The 14532-nt window shown below is 40.0% G+C and overlaps 1 protein-coding gene and 1 long non-coding RNA gene across 8 annotated transcripts in view; one reads left to right on the forward strand and one right to left on the reverse strand.

Moving 5' to 3' along the window:
• RYR2 (ryanodine receptor 2) overlaps positions 1 to 14532 on the reverse strand; it is a 732481-nt gene that overhangs the window by 272823 nt on the left and 445126 nt on the right. For all 7 annotated transcript variants that reach the window (XM_082425485.1, XM_082425482.1, XM_082425483.1 and 4 more), the window contains 2 exons: positions 12206 to 12365; positions 8489 to 8636 (listed from right to left, as the gene is read on the reverse strand). In XM_082425485.1, coding sequence (XP_082281611.1) covers positions 8489 to 8636; positions 12206 to 12365 — 308 coding nt within the window. The remainder of the gene's footprint in view (positions 1 to 8488; positions 8637 to 12205; positions 12366 to 14532) is intronic.
• LOC309643169 overlaps positions 1 to 14532 on the forward strand; it is a 241475-nt gene that overhangs the window by 50829 nt on the left and 176114 nt on the right. The gene's annotated exons all lie outside the window — the stretch shown is intronic.

Raw genomic sequence — 14532 nt, forward strand, 5'->3', positions numbered from 1 at the left:
TTTTACACGAGCCTCTCCGTTCGTGAATCACGTAACTTCAGTAAGATTGAACCTTGTCAATCAGCTATCAATGGTTCTATCTTTAAATTCTTAAAATGCAGAAACCATGCCATCCTCTGATCACAATTTTTCCCCCCAGTTTTCTCATTTCCTTATTCAAACACATTCACTCTTCAAACTCATTAATTTCCTCTGCGGCTTCCTTCCTTATCTATACAGCTTTCAGTACCTTCCTGCTCTATTACTCTTCTCCTCACTTGCTCTGTTAACCCCAATCTTTGCCTAATTTTACTATCTCATTCTCACCATCTATACTTGCTCTGCTGAGCTTGCGGGAAAACACATGCACACAACAGACTGGCACCATTACTAACTCAAAGTCTCTAACCTCAATTGGACCATTAATGTTTCTCTGCTTTTTATCTCTCTGAAACCTGCTCTCTGTCCCATCCCACAAACATCTCTAACTTACTGCTGAGTGACATCAGAAGGAATAGCCGAGTATGGACCTCCAAAACTACTCTTCTCTGTAAAAGCAATGAGAACAATGGAAAAAATGGTCAAAATCAACTTTTTCAGAGCTCTAAAAATTAATCAAAGGCTGGCAGCGATCTGGGGAGTGTTTATTCAATATAAAATGGCTCAATATGCTGTAAGGACAGCAAGCTTAGTGGTGCTTTAACTTGACTTAGTGCTATTCCTTTCTTCCTAGATGCACAGTACAATGAAAACCAATAGGCCTTCAATTAAAGTGAAAATCAGCAAGCTAGAAGCCTCTGGAGGGGACAGAGCAGAGTGGCGTTCCTCCAAGCCCCATTCACAGATAACTGTCATTATTTCACCTTTCTGGTAGTTCCTTGGAAAATTCCACTGGCAATACTTATCTTTATTTGACCTGATTTAGAGTTTGCCCATGCAAACAATCTTTTCCCCAGGGTCATTTGTTGAAAATCAGAGGCCATTTTTTAACACTGCAGCTGCTTGAGGTGGCGATAACAGCTGAGGCAAACAACAAGCTGTCCAAAATATTTGAAAAGAAAAGCTGGGGAATGAGATATCCACAATAGGCTGTGAAAAGTTTCAACATAATCCTGGTGATCTAGTAAGCCATGCTCATGCCCAGGGTTCTGGGTTCAGGAAAAGACCTGAGAAGGCCTTAAGTTCTCACATCTGGAAGACCCTGAGGTTCTGCAAAAGCCGTACGTGAAGGCTGAGGTGGAGACTGGCTGGCTGTGTGTCCAAGGCATCTCCCAACATGCACACAGAGTCCCTCCCTTGACAAAAGCTGGGAGATTTATAGGTCCCACTTATGGAAGTCTCTGTCTAATCACAAGCTGACCACTAAGCTGATGAAATAAGAGATTTCAGCAGCCACACATGACAAACCAAACATCCTCTACCGAACCAGTTAAGAAAATTCATTAAACAAATAAGTAACGACAATTACAACAAGCACAATAACAAACCCTGAAGGGAGAATCCAGAGTTGCCATATTATACTATTTAAAATGTCCAGTTTTCAACAAAAATAGTGAGACATGCAAAGAGACAAGAAAGTACATCTTATATACAGGGGGAAAAAAGTCAATAGAAATTGTCACTGAGGAAGCCCAGATATTGGACTTATTAGACAAAAATGTTAGGTCTCCCTTTTATACAAGGCCAAACCCTTTACCCATGCTGTGAATTTCATTCCCCCACACCCAACCATCCTCAGATCATACTTCATCAAGTTCCTCTCCTTTCCTCTCAACTCTCCTTTCCTCTGATTCTTTTCCTTAGCATTTAAAAATGTCCAAATTTCTCCTATATAAAAAAATGAAAATTTTAACCCTCTTTTTCTCTCTAGCAATAGTCTCAGCTTCATATATGTATGTGTGTGTGTGTGTGTGTGTATACATATATACATATGTATTGAGCCTTGGTTGCTCTGTCTAGTTGTCTCACATGCATCTCAAACTCAACATATTTAAAATCAAACTCAGAACCTCCCCAATTTCCCATCTCTATCTGCTCCAATTCCTGTGCTCCCAGTGAATGTGAAGGTACTCACCAGCTACTAACCCAGAAGCCATCCCAGACACATCCCAGACACTCCTTCGTCCTTCCACTGATTCTATTTCTAAATGCCAAACAATTCTGTCCTGTCAATTCTGTGAATTCTCTCTATTCACAGTATTGGCTAAGATCAGGCCTTCAACACTCCTCATCTATACTTCTTTTATAGCCACCAAACTGCTGTCCTCACCTCTAATTTTGTTCACCTTCAGCCCATTCTCCAAAGAGCCACTGGAGTAATTCTTTTAAACAGAAAACCCTCGTTTCAGTCTCTGTCTTCTCTCCTTCATCTCCTCCTGCTTCTCAAACTTCACTCTATATTCGGCCATGTAAAGCTATCTGATTCCCACGTGCAACCCTCCCTTGTCACTCCAAGCCTTTACACAAACCATCCTCTCTGTCTGGAACATATGAACCTCACTGATTCCTACTCATTCCTCTAAATTTCACCCTAGCTTTGATGGTTTTAAAACATGTCTCCAAATATTTTGTCACACTTCCCTTCAAAAAGTGTGGGCTTAAGGGTGCAATGCATTTAGTGACTCACTTCCAACAAACAGAATATGGCAGAAGTAATTGTAACAGGCATTGAGGCTTCCTCCTTGCACTATCTCTTAGATTACTAACTCTGGGGGAAGCCAGCTGCCATGTGAAGGCACTGAAGCATCTCTCTGAGGAGGTCTACATGATAAGGAACTTAGGTCTCTTGCCATTATCCAGAGACAAACTGAGTCCTTTAACCAACAACTATGCAAGTGAACTGTCTTAGAAGCAAATCCTCCAGCCCCACTGAAGTCTTCAGATGACTGCAGCCCTGGCCGACTTGATAGCAACCTCAAGAGAGGCCATGATTCAGAATGACCAAACTAATCCACTCAAATCCCTAACCACAGAAACTTTCAGATAACAAACATTTGTTGGTTTAAGCCATTAAATTTTAGGGAGGGGGTATTTGTTACACAGCAGTAGATAACTAATACACCTCCTTTATGAAGATTTCTCTGACACCACCAAGCTCAGTTAAATCCTCTCTGCTGTGACACTTGGGCATTAATGTTTACACTGTATAAAAGCATTGACAATTTAGTCTACCTTCTCTGCCTATCCTGAAAGCGAGCTGTGGGCAAAACTGTCTTATTCATTGTTGAATCCCCGGAACTAAGCACGGGAGATGTTCAATAACTATGTATTAAAATCAAATGAAAATGAGGATGATTTGAAATATGGAAGTAACATGAAACCCAAAGATGGATTTAGTAAATATAAGCTCCTTTTCTTCCTTCTTGAAATTCATATAAGTCACAAGAAAGTAGGTAACCATAAAGTAGTAATACATTGCCTCACCGAGGTGTTAAGAAGATGAAATTTTATTATGGTTGTAAATAATATAAAACACTGTATGTCATCAGAATAACATCTTATCCAGTATCCTCCTGAATGCAGTTCTCACTAAAAGTGAATATATCAGATCTGACACAGTTTATGCCCATAATTGATAATGTTTTAAAATATAATCATCATTATTTTTCTCTGGCATACACTGCTTATTTCTTTGTACAGGGCTAAATGTATTCTCCTCCTTGAATATTGACCACAATTAACTATTTCCTTGAAGACTTAAGGTTATTGTTAGAGCCATGATTAATCATTTCTCTGAGCTATACAGTGGGCTTATTTCTTTCCTGTTTTCTCCTTAATTCACTGGCTGTCATCTATAACTTTAGAACTGAGTCAGCCTGACTTGGGCAGCACTCTTTCTATGTAATTTTCAACGAGTATCAGAAAAGCAATGGTGGAGGAAAGACCTATAAATGTAGGTAAGACTCTAGACACCCAAAATATAAATATTCATGTGGGAAGGAATGAAAATAAAATTGGGGGATATCAAATGGTTGATATGTCAGACTTTAAAACCATGGTTGATTTTTCCCAAAACCTTTATTATTATCATTATAACATCTTCCAACAGAAAAGATATAGACTCTCATCTCTCTTATCTAATACTCTCTAGGGAGACACAAAGTTAGAAAGAAGCTCAAAAACTTCTATGACTACTGTACCCTTGTTAGGTATTTACTGTACTTATATTACGTATATACCTAATAGAGTAGTTGAATCAAATATTTTAAAAGTATGCAGGGCTTCCCTGGTGGCGCAGTGGTTAAGAATCTGCCTGCCAATGCAGGGGACACTGGTTCAATCCCTAGCCAGGGAAGATCCCACATGCCGCGGAGCCACTAAGCCAGTGCGCCACAACTACTGAGGCTGCACTCTAGAGCCCGTGAGCCACAACTACTGAGCCCACGTGCCACAACTACTGAAGCCCACACACCTAGAGCCTGTGCTCCGCAACAAGAGAAGCCACGACAATGAGAAGCCCGCGCACCACAACGAAGAGTAGCCCCCACTCACCACAACCAGAGAAAGCCCTCACACAGCAACAAAGACCCAACACAGACAAAAATAAAAACAAATAAATAAATTAATAAAAAATAATAAAAAAAATAAAAGTATTCAAAAACACTGGAAAATGCTATACTAAGGTATTAATAAACATACTATATACATAATATATACTAAGGTATATAGTACCTTATAAATATACTAAGGTATATAGTACCTTATAAATATACTAAGGTATTATTAATAAACATTTGTATGCCTGATATATCCAATTGTTCATTAAAGAGTACATTTAATAGGTAATTACAAAAAGAGATTGTGGCTTTGTGAAACTAGGAGTCACTGTGACTAATGATTGAAGTTCTCCATAGAATGCCACAATCACTAAGGAGATATTAGACACAGCCACTCATAATTATGATATTTTACTAATAATAATCCACAATTGATGATGTGGGAAGATAAACAAATGTCTGAAAGTTTAACCAAAAAAAAATAAGATCAATCAACTCTTTAAAAGATTTACAAGTCTTCAAAATTAACAACGTCTGCTCCATGGAAGATCTCATTTAAATAATGAAAAAGCAATCCACAAACTGGGAGGAAATATTTCCAATATCTGACATAGTTCTTATACCCAGAAGAACATACATATATGTTTATATATATAAATACATACATTTTCACAGTTTAATAAAAAGAAGACAAAATAACCCAGGTTTTTTAATGGATAAAAGATGTGAACAAACACTTCATAAAAAAAGATATACCGATGGCTAACGAGTATAAGAAAAGATGCCAACATTATTATTCTTAAGGAAAATGCAAATTAAAACTACAATAAGATACCATTTCACACCTACTGTAAGGGCTAAAATCGGAAAGATTCACTACCAATTCTTGGCCAGGATGTGGGAGCAACTATACCCTCACATATTGGTCATGGGAGCATATTTGCAGAACTGTTTGGAAGTTTCTTGTAAAGTGAAATGTACGTTTGTCCTATGACCCAGCAATTTCACTTCTATTTACCCTAAAAGAAATGAAAGTACGAATCTGCACAAAGACTTGTCTACAAATGTTCATAGCAGTCTTATTCATAACAGTCAAAAACTGGAAACAACCCAAATCTATATCAACAGGATAATGGATTAAAAAAATTGTGGTTTATTAGTCAAACGGAATGCTACTCGGCAATTAATTTTGTGATACTTGTGAAAACATGGGTGATCACAAAAACAGTATATTGAGGGACTTCCCTGGTGGTCCAGTCATAAAGAATCCACCTTCCAATGCAGGGGATGCAGGTCTGATCCCTGGTTGGGGAACTAAGATCTCACAGGCCTCGGGTCAACTAAGCCCATGCGCCACAACTACTGAGCCCACGCGCCTCAACTTGAGAGCCTGCGTGCTGCAAACTACAGAGCCCATGTGCTCTGGAGCCCACCCACCACAACTAGAGAGAGAAAAACCCACACGCCACAACTAGAGAGATGCCTGCGCACCGCAACCAGGGAGAAGCCTGCGCGCCGCAATGAAGAGCTCACGCTGCAATGAAAGATCGCACGTGCCGCAACTAAGACCCGATACAGCCAAAATAAATAAATACATACATAAAATAAAATAACAAACAAAAACAGTATGTTGAGCAAAAGAAGTTACATAAAAAATATAGTGATTACTATTTGATGGGAATGTAAACTGATACAGCCACTATGGAGAACAGTATGGAGGTTCCTTAAAAAACTAACAATAGAACTACCATATGACCCAGCAATCCCACTACTGGGCATATAGCCTGAGAAAACCATAATTCAAAAAGATACATGTACCCCAATGTTCATTGCAGCACTATTTACAACAGCCAGGACACAGAAGCAACCTAAATGTCCATCGACAGATGAATGGCTAAAGAAGATGTGGTACATATATATACAATGGAATATTACTCAGCCATAAAAAGGAATGAAATTGAGTCACTGGTAGTGATGTGGGTGAACCTAGAGTCTGTCATACAGAGTGAAGTCAGTCAGAAAGAGAAAAACAAATACCGTATATTAATGCATATATACGGAATCTAGAAAAATGGTACTGATGAACCAAGTGGCAGGGCAGGAATAAAGACTCAGACGTAGAGAACAGACTTGTGGACACGGTGTGGGGGGAGGGGAAGGGGAAGCTGAGACGAAGTGAGAGAGTGGCATTGACATATATACACTACCAAATGTAAAATAGATAGCTAGTAGGAAGCAGCCGCATAGCACAGGGAGAGCAGCTCAGTGCTTTGTGACCACCTAGAGGGGTGGGATGGGGAGGGTGGGAGGGAGGCTCTAGAAGGAGTGGATATGTGTATACATATAGCTGATTCACTTTGTTGTACAGGAGAAACTAACACAACATTCTAAAGCAATTATACTCCAATAAAGATTTTTAAAAAATATATAGTGATGACATTTATGCAGAGTATAAGAAGAGGCAAAATTAATCTGTGATGATAGAATTTAGAAAGTGGTTACTTTTCGGGGGCAGAGGGAACTTTCTGTGATGAAGAAAATGGTCCCCATGTTCATTTGGGTGGTGGTTTCTCTCGTGTATACAACTGTCAAAATTTACCAAATTGAACACTGAAGATCTGTGCATTCTATTATATAAAAATTATACCTCTTTTTAAAAATATTTTAAAAAGAACAATTAGCATTGAGGGCTTATTCTGTACCAGACAGCTGTAGAACTCTTCCCAATTGTTGTGTCTTGACTTGGCAGGGTTTTACTGTTTATCCATCCCAGGGGCCATGTGGACTGCACACCCTTTAAGACAGGGATATTTTCTGTATCTTGCATATCTAGTAGTATCTGCTTCATAATAAGATCTACCAAGTATTTGTTGCTATAAAGCTGACTTCAAGATACATTACATTGTAAGAAGTTACATTATGATTATGAACATTATTGTTATTAAACAGGTATCTAATTTTATTTGTAGCAAATATAAGGATTCAGTAACTACAATGAACTGTCCATATGTTAACTACATACTGACTCAACTCAAAGGACTGAAATCTGGGGTTGGGATCCTGCCTCTACCATTTAGTAAATGGGAAGACACAGAAGTATCTGAATCTGTTTCCTCATCTGTAAAATGAGCATAGTATACAGACCATCCTCAGAGAGTTACTGTGAGGATTAAACAATAATTGTACAAGTCTTCTAAACACTTGTTACACATGATAAGCACTATATAAATATTACCTAGCCTTACTATTTAAGACTGAATTCCTATACACAGATACTACACTGAAAATATTAGTCATTAGAGAATATCTGACATAGATTTTTAGAACTTTCTATCAAAAAATACAGGCACTACAATGAAACACGCAGAGCTCATGTCATTTTTGGCAACCTTAAAATATGGATATTAACACCAACTCAAACTACAGGAGCAAAGGATTAAGGCGTCAACCGTCTTAAACCATATTCTTAAAAGGTATTATTCAAAGGAAATATTGTTCTTCATAGACCCTTTAAAAATCCATTTATTCAACACATATTTATTGAGTGCCTATTCTAGAGTGTTTTCCTTAAAGCAAAATATTGCACTAATTAACTACTATGGCCTATATGTAAGAGTCTAAACAATGAAGGTTTAGAAAACACTGGCTCCCACTATAGGTTTACTCCCATAAACCACTAAAACTAGCTCTTCTGAAGCAGAGCTGCTGGGGTAGGTGGGAGTGAGGGGCAAAAACAGAATCACGGAGTTAACTGCTCCCTCAGACTCTTCGGGAAGGTAAACCCATTTCTTCCCCCTGCGGAATCACTGTGGTCCTGAGCCACTCTGCTGCAAGATGGGTTAATCCTCCAAGTGTCCTTCAGGACAAAAAATGCTCTGAACTCCTGGCCTCAATTACATTCTTCGACTGAAGGAGTCTATCTTGCACACTCCCCCTTTTATTCATGCATTTGGCTTTAAAGAACTTACTATGTTATTTTGCAACAAAAGGAGAAGAAAGCAAAATGAAAATACCATGATCTTGATCGGGCGCCTCCAGGTTGTAGCCATACCCCAGCAGCGTGCGCACGGCCTCACGGAGGCTGTCCTTGTTGGATTTCTTAGTTCGGTCATCTAGAAGGGCATAGGGAACCAGGCGAGGGTTTCTTCTGTTCTTTACATCCTACAGGAAGGCAAACAAGGCACATGATCATCAAAGAGTGACCAACAGCATTTGGAAATGAGACAGCCACCAAATACATCCAAATATAAAGCATATGAAGGTAGATACTGTGCCTTCTATCTTCCCTTTGTCTTCCCAGGCTGCAGGAGTTACTGAAATACTATCAGTATGAAAGATTTAATCAAGTGGGTAACTGCATCAATTTAAATCAGGCCCTCTCCATGAGAAGAAAATGTAAAAATAACAGCGGTAACAAAAGCGGTCTTTAAGGATCTCAGTAATCATCTTCCATCTGCCCTGGTCACAAGGCAACGGGCTAACTTAAGAGAACCTACCATTTCCTTGCCAAGTTGACTGACAGGTCTTTGTTATAAGAAGAGCCTAATTATTACCCGACATCTGATTTTTGAGTCAAAGGACGACACCAGGCTGCTGTCCCTTCTTCAGAGAAAACTCAGTGCGTGGGCGGCCATCCCATGACCTCAAATAGCTTGGAAAATATGCATTAAGTTGATTCCATCAACTGGTGAAACTAGGTAATACCAGGAATACTGAAATAGCTACAAACCTCACAATTCGTCTTTTACAAAAGAGGGCCAAAGTTTAAAATGTGATTAAAATGGTGTTGACCAAGCAAGAGGACAGGCTATCTTACGACCTTGGAAAAGGATACCTAATTTACGAGTAAGTACAAAACTTAATCCCATGGGAGGTGGAGATGCCCCAGGGCTGCGAGTCTTTAGGGCTCTAACATTTAAGAAATTACTTCTTTCCACTCACTCACTGCTGCAGGTTTTGTCAAACGTTCCATATTTCAGGAGGCATACTCGATTCTCAATTTACCTTAGCATGAAGAAGAACTAAGAGGCTGTGGATATTCCCAAACCTTCTCCAGAAAAAAAAAATGGTATGTGGTGGGCAGGGTTTGTTCTGGCTGGGGAAGAGCAAAGAAAACTGTTTCCTAATTTCTTCTTCCCCCTCCCTAGCAAATCTGTAGTAAATACCTCATCCGGACTATGTGACCATCTCCTGACACCTGGAGTCCAAATCATCTGGGTTGCCTGATGGGGAACCCCACTCCGAAGCCACCCCCAAATACACAAGCAGCGTAAACAGAGTGGCTGCACTGCCAGTGCAACTTCAAGACACATTACCCAGCACCCCTCCCTTTCAACACTCGTTGTTGCCCCCCAACTTTTCGTGTAGAGAAATTAAGAGGCCTCCGATGAATCACACTCTCTGGAAATGGTGTCCTGGGGATCTGATTGTGAAAAGGAGCTGCCCCGGGGTTTCCACGTACGCAAGTGCTTGAAATCAAGTGTGCTAGAGAGGCAGAGAAGAGGGACCTCAAGCAAATGCCTGCTCTCAAGGAGTTTACGACCTAGTTGTGAACCAGATTATTTATGTTAAGGAGAGGGTGACGAAAAATTAAAGACAACGCTCATTCAGATAACCCAGCAAACGTGTGCTCTGTCAGTGGGGAATGGGGTGGAGGGATGGAGTGGGAGCTGGGAGAGGGGATGGAGAAACGGTTCCAAGGAGAGCTCTGGCCAGCTCAGACAGAGCCCTGTGTTTTTATGAGGACCCTCATGCACAAGGAAGAGGCGGCCACCAGGGGGGTTCTGGTTTGTCCCCCAGAGTCATGCGGTCTGCAAGGCAAGTGAGCGCTCCTTTGGCAGAGAGCAAATGTGACCCCTTATCCCCCTGTGGTATATGGTTCAGGTTCACACACACACACACACACACATACACACACACACACACAAACACACTCACACACACTCACATACACACTCACACATACAAACTCACTCACACACATACACACACACACACACTCAGCTCAAGTGGACTGAGTACTGACAATCTCATCAGTTACAACCAGTTTAATTCAATATAAAAATAGCTTATTGTAGGAAGTAAATCAAGGCTCTCTGAGTTTTCTTTAGCCTTGCAAATGACAAGAGTCACTGGTTAAGAACAATTTTGGAAACATATTTTTCAAACCAACATGTAGCCTTTATCCTGAACCGTGGCCTAAGCTTATAAGTAATAATCCAGTTTATTCCTAAAAATCTTTAAATAAAGGCACTGCCCACCATGAGCTGTCAAGAATCACTGTGATAAGGAAGAGAAGAATTTGGGCTCTGGAGTCAAAAGGCTTGATTCCAACCTGGTTCTGCCACCTGGGTAGCGCGGGACAAACTGTTCTCAAGCTCCCTGTACATCATATGTGAATTGGCAATAAAAATTGTTCATCCTTCTTGGAACTGTTGCAAGAGTTAAAGAAGAAAATAGATGTAAAACTCTATGCACAGTGACTGGCATCTTATAATAGTAGCAAACTATTCTATATTATTTGTTAGGTGAAACGCACTGCTGTAGCCTTTCTTATACATAAGTCATATAATGAAGTTTACTAATTCAGTGAGGAGGAAAACAGTGGCACAGAGAAAATTAATTTAAGTAGCTTTCCCAAGGTCACACAGTCACTAAGAGGCAAGGCTAAATTTGCTCTGCTTTGCTATCTCAATACAGACCCAATGACTGTTAGTTATTCCTGTGAGTGCAACCATTAATAGAAATCCATGATTCTGAAATCCAGAAAACTCAGAAAAGTCGGTTTTTTTACTAAGTTTAACAAAAACTCAGTTGGTGGCGAAAATGATCTGAATTGATGCAAGGCTGTGGATAATCTTTACTTACCCCTCTTGGTATCATCAGCCTACACTGCTGAACAAAGAATAATTTATATATAGTCTGCTGCCCTGCTGAGGGCACTAGGTAACATGATCAATGTGTCACCATTCTGAAAACCAAGAAATATCTGGATTCTGAAATTCATCTGGTCCCAGGGGTGTTAAATAAGGAATTGTGGGACTTCCCCGGTGGCGCAGTGGTTAAGAATCCGCCTGCCAATGCAGGGGACACGGGTTCGAGCCCTGGTCCGGGAAGATCTCACATGCTGCGGAGCAACTAAGCCCGTACACCACAACTACTGAGCCTGTGCTCTAGAGCTTGCGAGACACAACTACTGAGCCCGCGTGCCACAACTACTGAAGCCCGCGTGCCTAGAGCCCGTGCTCCGCAACAAGAGAAGCCACTGCAATGAGAAGCCCGCGCACCACAACTAAGAGTAGCCCCCGCTTGCCGCAACTAGAGAAAGCCCACATGCAGCAATGAAGACCCAATGCAGCCAAAAATAAATAAATTAATTAATTAATTAAAAAATAAATAAGGAATTGTGGACCTCTTCTATTATTAGTTTATCTCGAACTTCTCGTATTTCAAAAGCTTCTCCTAAAATACAATCTCAGAGAGAGAAATGCCACAAAACCACGTTATAAATCACTGGTCTAGTAATATTCACTGCGCCCCTCACGATAACAACCAGACTTGAGGTGGTCTGACTTCTTGAATCAGGCGTTTCTGTGCATATGTACATTAAAGATATCTATATGATGTGAGTTTTACGATGGTCATTACTTAATCTCTCGTGTTACAAATTATACTAATTCCTACTTAAGTCAATCTCAGAGTACGTGCTGTAGAGCTAAATCCCCACGTACCTGTTGGATGCCATAGGTCCAGCCCTGCCGGATTCGATCCCGGGCCCACACGTTATGAGCATTTTCCGCCAACTTGTCCACCATCGCCTCCTGAGACGGGGTGAGCTTGATAAAGCTCAGGTCCATCGGGGCAGGCTTGTATCCACTAGTCAGCTGGTAACTACAAAGCAAAGCCAAAGAAATATATAATGGGCCTGTCCAAAAACAGTCAAGGTTGAAAAATCCCTACAACAGTCTGTTAATTCCAATTGTTCCTCATTCTTATTGTTCCATAAACCACAGTGGTGACCAGTGGTAATGCGTCCAGCAAGCCTGAGCCCCTTTCACTTAAGCTAAAAACTCATCCGGTGCAAAGGCCACACGATCTTTATGTTTTCATTTTCACACCAATAAAACAGAAATGAGGCAACACCTGTCTCTCAAAGTTGAGAAGGATTTATCTTTGTTTGTGTTCCAAACAGTTGATGCTTTTTTACAGGATAAATCAAAGTATCGGTAATTAAGACATCTGATACATTTCTCTTCCTGTTAAGTCCTCATTTTTCTTCAACATTTACATGTTATATTAAAGTAATATTTATTTCATAAATCTGTGTATGCTTTCAGATACTAGCTATTCATTATTCTACAGGGGAATTTTAATGCATTTATACATTATTTCCCTACTGCTATTCCTAGTTACATAATTTAGGAAGCCTCAAGATAAGATAAGACACTAGGAAATACCAGGCATATAATCATCTAAAATATGATTAAGGCCTGGATTTTAGGGAGCTCATACCAGAGACTATTTCCACACTCTGAGCCGGAGAGGAAAAGTATTAAAACAAGTATAAGTTTTAACCTTTTGGGAGAAATATAAAATTGAAAATAAAAAGTTTTCAACAGACATATATTAGGGCAATAGGAATGCTCTGCTACAAACACACACACACACACACACACACACACACACACACACACACACACACACACAGAGCTGTCTCATCTATTTAACGAGAGAGATTGGCACAAAGTCTATTGTACAGTTGCTTCTCTTTCATTCTCTGTCATTGTCGTGTCGCCTACAATCAACCATGCTTTGAGGTCAGGATCTGCTCCTGATCCATTTTTCTTTTTTTTTTTTTTAATTTTTATTTATTTATTTATTTATTTATTTATGGCTGTGTTGGGTCTTCGTTTCTGTGCGAGGGCTTTCTCTAGTTGTGGTGAGCGGGGGCCACTCTTCATCGCGGTGCGCGGGCCTCTCACTGTCGCGGCCTCTCTTGTTGTGCAGCACAGGCTCCAGACGCGCAGGCTCAGCAGTCGTGGCTCACAGGCCCAGTTGCTCCGCGGCATGTGGGATCTTCCCAGACCAGGGCTCGAACCTGTGTCCCCTGCATTGGCAGGCAGATTCTCAACCACTGCGCCACCAGGGAAGCCCCCTGATCCATTTTTCTAATTGTCATTATACTTAAAAGAGTGCCCAGCAGAGAGCAGCCTTTCAGTCTATAGTTTTTCAAAGAATTAACTTTATTTACAGAATGAATATCAAGAGATATCTATCTTCATCTCAAAGATTCTCCTTTGGTGCAAACAAAGTAAAGAAAATTCACCAGATAATTAAGCTAAGTTTAAGAAATTATCAGAGCATGAGAAAATGGTCTTTAAGATAAAACTATACATAATCTTTCTTCTTCTAATTATTCTGGGCTACGGCTAGCCTGATTACAAGGTAAGCTCCTTAACAGCAGGGAGTTGAGAACTGCTTTGCTCATAGCTATCCCCAGGAACTAGAATAGTGCCTGACATGTGGTAGATATTCAATAAAAATTTGTTAAATGACTCCATGTATGACAGCAATAAATAATGTAAGGTTGAATAAAGTTGACTTTACCTTAAATACTCCTACTTCATTATAAGGCATCTTCTATTTTATAAATGATTTGTCTATAGGCAAAAGTTTTAGAGAATATTTTGTTTGGTTTAAAGAGATCAGATTGGCCTGGCAACTGCAAAAATTATGGCTAACTACCACCTTATGTCACTTCATTTACATCCACGAGCTAAATTTATTGACATGAAGTTTTGTTCTGTTTTAAATCAGAACTCTGTATGTTTGGGTAATGAGCAATATTTTTTCTTTGTTTTTCTATAAAGAAGCCACATGGGATTTTTTTAATCACTCACACAAATCACTGTGTTTTATAGAATTTTGATGTTTAAATGGACAAATCTGTCGACTGCAAGCACAGCCTATATATAAGTTCTCACTCGGAAAATAATTTCTTCAAGAAAGGGCTCTCAATGCATTTCAAATGCACCAAGAGGTGATCAAGCCAGCATCA

Source organism: Balaenoptera physalus, assembly GCF_965194825.1.
Source record: "Balaenoptera physalus genome assembly, chromosome: 14".
Lineage (NCBI taxonomy): Eukaryota > Metazoa > Chordata > Mammalia > Artiodactyla > Balaenopteridae > Balaenoptera > Balaenoptera physalus.